The sequence below is a fragment of the Urocampus carinirostris genome, chromosome 6, assembly GCF_059441175.1.
Source record: "Urocampus carinirostris isolate Australia breed hairy pipefish chromosome 6, RoL_Ucar_1.0, whole genome shotgun sequence".
NCBI lineage: Eukaryota > Metazoa > Chordata > Actinopteri > Syngnathiformes > Syngnathidae > Urocampus > Urocampus carinirostris.
The window spans coordinates 10,295,485-10,305,356 of record NC_142354.1 but is presented as its reverse complement, the minus strand read 5'-3'; the positions used below and the strand labels follow the sequence as shown (position 1 = coordinate 10,305,356).

At 37.7% G+C, this 9,872-nt stretch overlaps 1 protein-coding gene across 3 annotated transcripts in view; it reads right to left on the bottom strand.

Moving 5' to 3' along the window:
• Positions 1 to 1,205: 1,205 nt before the first annotated feature.
• Positions 1,206 to 9,872, bottom strand: part of rassf5 (Ras association domain family member 5) — a 52,118-nt gene continuing 43,451 nt past the window's right edge. For all 3 annotated transcript variants that reach the window (XM_088337808.1, XM_088337809.1, XM_088337810.1), the window contains 4 exons: positions 8,817 to 8,930; positions 7,358 to 7,628; positions 5,900 to 6,015; positions 1,206 to 4,235 (listed from right to left, as the gene is read on the bottom strand). In XM_088337808.1, coding sequence (XP_088193934.1) covers positions 4,092 to 4,235; positions 5,900 to 6,015; positions 7,358 to 7,628; positions 8,817 to 8,930 — 645 coding nt within the window. In that variant the 3' untranslated portion in view covers positions 1,206 to 4,091. The remainder of the gene's footprint in view (positions 4,236 to 5,899; positions 6,016 to 7,357; positions 7,629 to 8,816; positions 8,931 to 9,872) is intronic.

The window sequence follows — 9,872 nt, the reverse complement described above, 5'->3', positions numbered from 1 at the left end:
TAAGCAGAGAGGCCTCTATATATTCACTGTCATAAATAAAGCTTACTCTTTTGAATTATTCAATATATATTTACATCAAGGGCAATTTTAGATTCAGAGCTTTGGGGCTGCTAAACACCGAGAGCAGGGGTGGGCAAAATAAAAATGGGGACAATGCAGCGTTGGAAACACTCCACTGCCTTGGAATGGTTCAGTCCAGTTAATTCCTAGCCCCGCAGCATAGTATTTCTGCAGTAGTATTTTTGTATTATTTCTATAGTAGAATTTTTGTAATGTAACTGTAGTTGACTGTAGTTGTATCTTTGTAGTATTTCTGTCATCAAAATGTTGTAGAATTGTGAGGTGATACTGTAGTTCTATATTTGTTGTAGTTTTGCACTTGTAAATTTGTGGTATTTCTATAGTTCAATTTTTGTAATGTATCTATAGTTTTACTGTGCTTGTATTTTGGTTGTATTTCTGTCATCAAAATTTTGTAGTATTGTTAGGTGATACTGTAAGGTGATACTGTAATTCTATATTTTTAGTAGTTTTGCACTAGTAAATTTGTGGTATTTCTATTGTAGAATTTTTGTAATGTATCTGTAGTTTTACTGTACTGGTATTTTTGTAGTATTTCTGCAGTCAATTTTTTTTAGTATTGCCGTGGAAATAATGTAGATCTATCTTTGTAGTCGTTTTGAACTTGTATGTTTGTCTTTGTCTTTTTAGTATACCTGTAGTATTTTTGGCGTATTACCTTGGATGTATTTGGTAGTTTTGTAGTATTTATGCAGTCAGATTTCAGTAGTTTGTAGTATTTCTACAGTAGTATTTTTTTATAGTATTTCCATAGTACAAGCTTTGTAGTGTATGTAGTATTTTTGTCGTATTTCTGAAGAAGTACTTTGAAGTATTCAATGCTAGTATCTTTGTAGTATTTTTTAAATAGTTTAAATATAATTGTAGTTGTATTTTCGTAGTATTTCTGCAGCCCTGCCTCTCTTCTCTCCTTTAATAAAACTTGTGAGAAACGCAACGCAATTGGGTCCCGTTTCCGTTCTGGTCCTGACATGTATATTATTTCAGTACACAATTTTCTTCTTTTTTTGCGCTGTTTTTTAACCTGGCTCAAAATATGTCATGGGGCATGTGCCACCAAAAAAGGTTAAAAAATTAATGAAAAAAAAAAAACAACAAAAATCAGGAACGAAAACACAGGGTGATTTCCATAAAAGGATAACGTTTCATTATTATTATTTTAATCTGATAGTCTGTACATCTTTAATAACAGTTCTCACACATTTCTTAAGTCAAACCCATTGCAAAAAATAAAAATGAAACATAACCTCTTGCGCATATATCACATAAATAACACACGCACACGCTTTTTGCACGCTGCCGTCAGTCCACGAAAAAATAAAAGGCACTACCAACGTGTTCACTGACAAATTCCTTGTTAGCATCATAATAAACATTTGCAATAGTCGTGTTCGCACTTAAAATACTTGAAAAATAAATGAAGTGTAGATTTTCTGTCGTGATCGGTTAATAACAATAATGATGCGTTTTTATTTTGAAAAACCAAAGAAAGTAGAACTCTGACAACGCAACATTGTTTGGATATTGATTATCCCTTAAAACGAAACAAGGCTCATTTTTTAGTTATTTTAAAATGATGATACAAAATATCAACCGTATTAAATTTTAATTTGTGAAAATATTAAAGAAAATTTGTTTTAAACGTAAACAATAAAAACGACAAATCTGAGGTGAGTACCTGGCAACAGCAAATGCTAACCAATCACAGCGAAGCATCCGAAAACAGTCGAGTCCTGATTGGTTGTCGGCTTGGAAAATTGAAATCTCGTCCACGTTTAATAAACGAGCATGTGAGAGAATAATTAAAAGAAAACAATTTCAAATACAAGCTCATGCTTAAAGGGCCATGATATTTATCGTCATGACAACAAAGCATTTTCCAGTGTCTCATAGCTTCACGATTCATCATAAACCCATCATTAGAATGCCAATGTTTGGATACTTTTTCAAGTTTATTTTTGTTTTTTTTTTACCCCTGACCTTTAGCAATTTCCATGCGATTGACAATAATATTTTCCTCTGTTGTCAGCTGACCAAACTGGGGAACCGAGCGATGATCCTTTTTTTCCCTAACACATTCGATGCCATCAACGGCTTCGGACGTCAAAATAATATATTTTACACGGCTGGTTAGGAGGATGGCCACCCATGATACAAACTTGCTTCATCGGAACTTTTATATCACCTATCTGTGAAAAACACATCTCCATTTTTGTCATTTATTTCTCCTTTGTAGAATGTTTAAACACCAGAAGCATAAACTGACACTAAATATGGACGGATACACCTTTGAAATCCAATATTTTTAGATTGATACACATGCGGCATTTTCGCAATGAGAATTAAAACAGAAATATCCAGGGGAAATGAACCGATACTTTTTCAGCAAGTAAACCGGAGTCCGTATCGGTTTGTCTTGGAGAACAAGTCCCATGGTGCTTTGGGGCATCCAAAATCCCTGCCGAGGAAATCAGATTGCACAAAAGCGTAAAAAGAATCGGAAAATGAAAGGACTAACCCGACCACAGAAATCGGAAAACTTGTAGACGAATTTAAACCTTAATCGGATGATTGTGTGTGTTAGGGATGAGTAGTTTGTGAATGTAACGGCTCTATGAGTAGGCTCTTTGAAGTGAACAACGGGAGCCGGGTCCCCAATAATCAAGAGCAAACTCCTGTTGTAATCAAGGATTGTATGTTTCGCTTCAAGTTTTTTCATCCCATAATTTGGTGTCGCACTAAATAGTAGATATTTTTTTTATAATAATTTCGTTGTATGTACTTCAGGGAATCTATTGGTTTTAAAGGGACAGTGTGTAGTACTTAGTGCCTCGTAGCGGTACAAAAACATTCATTCAGTAAATTAAAACATTGATGTCAAAATCAGGCAAAAATACATGAACTATTATACCAACAATCATTTTCATAAACATTAATAGGTTAAAGAAATGTGTATTTCTTTTACATAACAGAATCCATTCTTACAAGTCACCGCCATGTTTGTCTGGCATCTTGCTGCTACGCAATGCTCATTTGGCACTGGTTTTTGTGTCCCATTAGACAATACAGTGCCATCTAGGAGGTCAAATATGACACAATGTATCTTTAAAGTTCCTGACTGTTGAAAGTTTAAATGAGTAGAGTTAAAAAGATAAAGGATTTTATGATATAGTAGTAGAATATATATATATATATACATATATATAAATAATTTAATTCATGCATAATGTTGTATTTATGTTAATAAATAGATACACCCGTAGAGCCGTTTGGGAACTGACTCTTTTTAATGTGCTGAGCCGAAAGAGCCCCTTCTCTAAAAATAACCAGAATTCCCATCATTAGTGCGCGTTTTTTATTGTAATCCTGGCAAAATTTCTTTTCAAAATCGGATAATTTCCTGCACGTGAAAAATTGGGTCACATTGTTCAAATCAACCTCCCAAAATTGGTTTATTTGAGTGACGACAACCTAAAAATATGTCCGTAAACACTCCAAAATAGTAACAAATGACAAAAAAATGGAGATGCAATTTCGTTAAAGAGGAAAAAAACTGGATAAATATGTTTTTATGTGTCTTGTTTTCAAACGGTCATGCTTGATGGATTCCTCTGAGCTGGGTGCAAATATCCATATGCACGCGAGATTCATTTTAAAAGGGGGATTGGGGGACATGGCTTCATTTTTGCAGACAGGCCTTCACTTGCTGAAGAAATGTACAACGCTAGCTTGATGCTAACGCTCAATATGATTGTCTTTGGATTCTGCCATCATGCTTATCATTCAAAATGGCGGGTTGGGTAAGATTTTTAAAAGGAGGTTGGGGTCAGGTCATGCTTAAGTAACACTTTGCAGTAGCAGCAGCAGATGTTCTTTCAAAACCAAGACGTTACAAAAGTCCAAACACCCCAACAGTTTTCTAGGAGAGGGAGTGGAAGGTCATTTTTGTGAAAGGGTTAAATCTCTCCCCGCTTTGAGGTCAAAGAGGACCAGGACGAAGGGGTCAGGGGTCAAGGGTTGTGTCGCCGAAGAGCTTGCTGTAGTTTGCATCTGTACGTTGCGTATTTGGACTCGACGGCGCGAGTGCGCTCCGCTTCTTCTTTGTCCAGAATGACCAGGAAGTTTTGCAGTTCCGGCACCGAGAAGGCATGCCACTGTTGAGCAAACACAGTTATCAATGTCTTATGTTTTTAATCATGTCTAAAAAAAGGGCCACGAGGTGGCGCCACAGTAAAGCGGTGGTTCCCACCATCCTAGTCTAATTGCAAGCAGCCACACAAATCAAGAGAAAAAAACCCACCGTATAGATTCAGTTAGAAAAATTATGTTTAAACCAGATTTTATCGAATACATTCATGTTTTTCATATCATGTTTTTCTTCGGACACATTTTTCATGGCTGAATTCAAGCTATTCTTAAGTATTTCAAAGCCAATTTCGCTTTTCTCCAGTACCAAATGTCTCTCCATGTAGCAGCTGGATAAAAATGACTATTTATCTCATCTCATCAGCTGCACCACTTATCCTCAGTAGGGTCGCGGGGATGCTGGAGCCCATCCCAGCAATCTACTGATATATGTATGTTTAGCTCAAATTTTCAGTTGTAGGAAGTTCTTCCATTACAATTTACCCCTGGGAAACACAACCTTATTTTTTTACATGGCTAATAATAAATGTCTACAATTCACACGTAAATTTTGCAATAATACATATCTCATAGTGCCCAGAATAGGGTTAGTATGGGGCGATTCATAGGACAATGCCGTACAAACTAATGCGAGCTGCCTTTAATAATGAAGGAAAAAGAAATGCAAGAGCAAAGGGAAGCCACCAGAGAGCAGTGTCAGTGACATATCTAAGCAGACTTGTTGAGAATAATGGAGACAATTTCAAGCATTTACAAGCACCTCACCCAAAATTCAAGCAATTTTCAACCCTTAGAAAAACATTACATTTCAAGCTTTTTCAAGGATTTCAAGCATCCGCACAAACCCTGGATTTAAAAAATAAAATGACTGGAAAAACCAAAACGGCATAGGTAAAAATATTCCCTCGTTGCTCACGTCGCTGCATTTGTAATGGAATACAAACCGCTTCACTTCAGCCATTTTTGACGAACTGATCATGCGCAACATTAAATGAAGAAGTGCAACATTTTTTGGAGCCTTGTGGCTTTTTTTGCCTTTAATGTATTTCGGGTTAAAATGAATTGCACTTGTGTAACCACGATCCATTATCCCCAATCCTATATTGCTGCAAGAGGGACCAGCACAAGACACTTTTGTTAAGAGTCGTTTCAGTCTGCCTTAAATCTAATGCACGGTTGTGATCCGTTATCCCTAATCCAGTATTGCTGTGAGCGGGTGGGCTAAGTGAGCATATTCATGCCATGCATGCGTGGCCGCTCTGTTTTCTTTTCTTTCTACCGAAAATGAACAGCACCCGTGCGGCCGCGATCCATTATCTCCAGTCTATTGCTGCTAGTGGGGGCCGGCAAAGCATATGTTTAAAATGGGAGGGTCTACTTGGTAATTTTATTTGCATTTTGTGGGAGGTAACTCCACTCGCATTTGCTGGACATTATCGCCATCTACCGTCAACGACTGTCATCAAACCCTGTTTTTTATGTTCTTAACAATTTTTTGCCAAGGCAAAAGACTCCAACCCACAAAAAAGGGTTTGCGACCCACTTTTGGGTCACCGACCCACCAGTTGAGAAACTGGTGGATTAGAGCAGTAAACGAAAAAACCCCAGTATGCCAAAACGGTATTGCGCCTCTCCATAACAATGACAAAGAACGTTTGGTGTGCTTTGTTACCTCCACTTCTCCGGTTTCGTTCTCCTTGAGGACAAAACTGAGATGCTCCGGTTCCGGGCCTGCGATCAATCTCAGAAGAAGAGGACGCTCGCACAAAGGAAGTTTTTGGAACAAATCTGAGAAAAAAAAATAGAAAAAAAATCAGGACTGTGTTCCTTTGCACCAATGGCCCTTGCTACCAATTCATGGTCAAATGAATGAACTGTGAATGAACTAATACTGTACATTTGGATCTTTTTCAAAATGATTATGAGACTGATCGCTATCTTTAGTCAGGGGTCCCCCAACTTGTTTTCTGCAGGTATCATGGCGCCCCCTAGGGACAGTTGAGGTGCCGCGGACCTGTTCTGAAAATAGCTCACCAGTGCTTGACACAACCTATCTAAGCCTATTTTTTTAATAAATAACTTGGTAAAAAAATAGTAACAACATGATCAGTTGTTATTCTAGAAATTCAAATACACGAATTCCAGTTTTACAGGCTTCATGGACAAACAAAAGTGTTGATAATTACTTTTGAGCAATTCATTAAGAAAGTAGAATGAGAATAAATTTGTGTATTAAACAAATGTATTCATTCATCTTTTTATTGATTTGTTTTACAGGCAAAGCGACAAACTAATTTCCAATTTATGTGCAACAAACCCCCCAGTTCTTTTAGCTAGCTAAATTCTAAACCTTGTTTACAGTAAACAATATAAAGTGAGTTTAAAAAATTAAACTTAACTATCACAACGTGAGACGACAGGTCAAGTAGACATATGCTACTGTACTTGAGTATTTTGTTCGCAACAAAAGATCTTTAAAACAGTATAACGTGAGTTTCACTCCATGAAATAAATCACAATCTCGAGCCAGACAATGACTCAAGTAGACATATGCCACTGTACTTCAAGTACTTTTACAACAATATAAAGTGTGGGTAACTCTGCAGTGTAAAATAAATAAACTCTCACAACCTGAAACACTAGTCAAGAAGAAATATAATACAATGTGCCTTTGGTTCGCTCCTCCGTGTTATCCGTCGAAGTGTCATTGGGAAAGACTGAATCCCTAATACCCTCGATAGCAGGTTGTTGCCTTGCATGGCTGACTCCCTATTGGTGTGTGTGTGTTTATGGGTAAGTGTGAAGCACATTGTAAAAGCTCTTTGCGAGGTCTTCATTGATTTGAAAAGTGCTATATAAATGCAGACCATTTACCATTGCCTTTCTAGCTAATTATCAAGCTTATTTTTAGCTATTAATAAACGATCTAGCTCAGTTACTATTTCAGAATTCGTATCAAAGTGGGTGTTCTTTGCGCTAATAAGTGACAAAAAGTAGCTCTGACGCTTGAAAAGGTTGGAGACCCCTGTTTTGAATAGTGGACCTTTGACGCCCCCTTCTGGGTAATCTGAGAAAACAGCAGCCATCCCTCATTTGGATTCTCGATTAAAAGGCTCCACTTTCCCCTCACCTTGCCCGTCCCGATGCGTCTGCCGGTACAAAGCGAACTTTCGGGGATCGTCCAGAACCATAAACTTGTTAAGCAGTCCTCGGATGACCTCCCGCGTGCTGGTGGTGGAACTGATGTGCAGCTGCTTGACGCAGTCGCACGGGAGGTAGAAGGAGGTCCGGTTCTGGTCCTGGTCCTGGTTGGGGTCCCCGTTGTGGCCCGCGGGCACCGTGACGGGGCGGTTCAGTCGAAGGTAGACTTGGATAAAACCCGTGTACGAGCCGTCGGAAGCCTGGTTTCCGATCCGTAATGAAATGAAAATAAGTCAAATAATAATAATAGAATAACAGTATATTGATTTTATTTATTTTATTTCTTAACTAAACGACTTTATCCATTTGTGTGTATTTGTATGGGACTTAAAGGTTCCAAAACAGCTGAACTGATTTTTGTGAACATTTACACACTTGGACTTTAAGGCCCCAGCAAGTGTCTTTAGCTAGGTTTCGTTTGGGAAGAAAGAGAGAGAGGTCACAGAGCAAGAGTGGAGAGAGAAAGAGACAAGCAGACAGAGAAAGAGAAGGACAGAGACAGAGGACCGAGAAAAAGAAAGGGAGAGAGGATGGAAACAGAGAGCGAGAAAGAGAGGACTGAGAAAGAGAAATAAAGAAGACTCAGAAAGAGAGAAAGAGAGGAGGGGGAGATAGAGCAAGAGATGACTCAGAGAGAAAGAGAAATAGAGACAAAGAGAGTGAGTGTTAGAGAGGAGAGAGGCAGAGAGGTGACAGAGAGATCACACAGAAAGGGGTAGAGAAAAAAGAGAGAGGACTGAGAAAGAGAGAGCAAGAGGGAGGTCACAGAGAGAGAGAGAGAGAGAGGTCCATAGAGAGACCGGGAAAGAGGGGGAGCGAGAGAGCGAGAAAGTGAGAGGTCACACAGAGAGAGGACAGATAAAGAGACAGAGGGAGCTAAAGAGAGAGTAACAGCCAGAGAGACAGGACTGAGCAAAAGAGAAAGAGAAAGAGAGAGAGAGAGAGAGAAAGAGAGAAGAGAGAAAAGAGAGAGAAACAGAGAGAGGACAGATCAGTCAGAGAGAGAAAGAGGACAGAGAGAAATTTGATAATGAAAAAAGTGACTGATTGGCACAGTAAGTTTTCTTTCACAAACATACCGAACTTGACTAAATCGAGTTCTGATCGGTGGCTTAGAGTAACTGTTTTGTAATTTGTCTTTTTTTTTTAAATCAAGAAAAAAAGCTTGAACGCCCACATCTAACTTAACACGACCAAAATAATATACTAATGGCAAATCATCTTTTTTTAAAAACAAATCATTTGGTACTCAATACTTGAACAAAAAGTGAGTATTGCTGATCCCTACTGATACAGCACAATTTTGTATTGGCCCTTTTGCAAAGAATTCAATATCAGCCATTTTTGTAGTTTTTTTTTAACTCAAGTCACTGAAAATGAAGACTCACCAGTTTCATGCCGTTCTCCGACACTTGCGAGTTATATTGTTGGATCCTGGTGCGCACCTCTTCTTCCGGAAGGTCTTTCACGCCATTTTCTTCGTCCTCTTTTGGTTCATTCTTCTGTTTCAAACCCAAAAAGAAGAAAATACAGAAGTTGTAGCATTTCAGCGTTGTCCACAAGGTGGTGCTAAAGAATGCCATCAAAAAGAAAAATAGGAGAGTGGATGCATTTGATTGCGTGGGAACAATCCACAGTTGGCTGCCAAATCAATTTCCTGCCCTACATCTTGGGCAGAATTTGAGGATTACAATGCTTTTATTTTGGAATTTGATGAGGCTCGGAAGAGGAACCGGAAATGCATTATTATTTCAAAGCTTCATTTAAAACCGCTGGTCCAATGAAAAGGAGTACAGGTACAATGTATATTATTTCTCTAAAACGAATAAATCATCCTTTAAATAGAAAGTCTCTGCTTGTGCACAAGAATTTTAATTTTCTTTTGCACTTGCAAAAATGCTTGAAATATATCAGGCTAACGCATTTAGAATACACACAGGATTCATGAGAATGAATATATCTACTCTTTTATCTCCGTACTTCAAATCTAACAAAATACTGTTCATACATTTCTTTTTTTCCATTTCTCTTTGTGAGCTTGGTTCATCACTTAGTTGCATATATATCATCAATTTATTTAAATAATTTTATTTATTAACAGCGGGTATTTTATCAAGGCTTATTAAACCAAATCAATTGATAGTATATTTTGATTTCTTTTTGGGATTTTTTATATGTATTTTCTTTTCACATTGTTCATTTTTGTGTGTGTTTTTTGGTTTTATTCTATTTTGAAATTTATTATAAGACCAAGAGAATAACGAAGAAAAAGAGGACAACTTGTATTTCCTATCCAGAAGCATATTCAGACAACACTGCCAAAAATAAGACACACACAAAAGAATATTCTACATTTTTAATAAATGGTAAATGGTCTGCATTTACATAGCGCTTTTCAAGTCAATGAAGACTTCCCAAAGCGCTTTACAATGTGCTTTACTCCA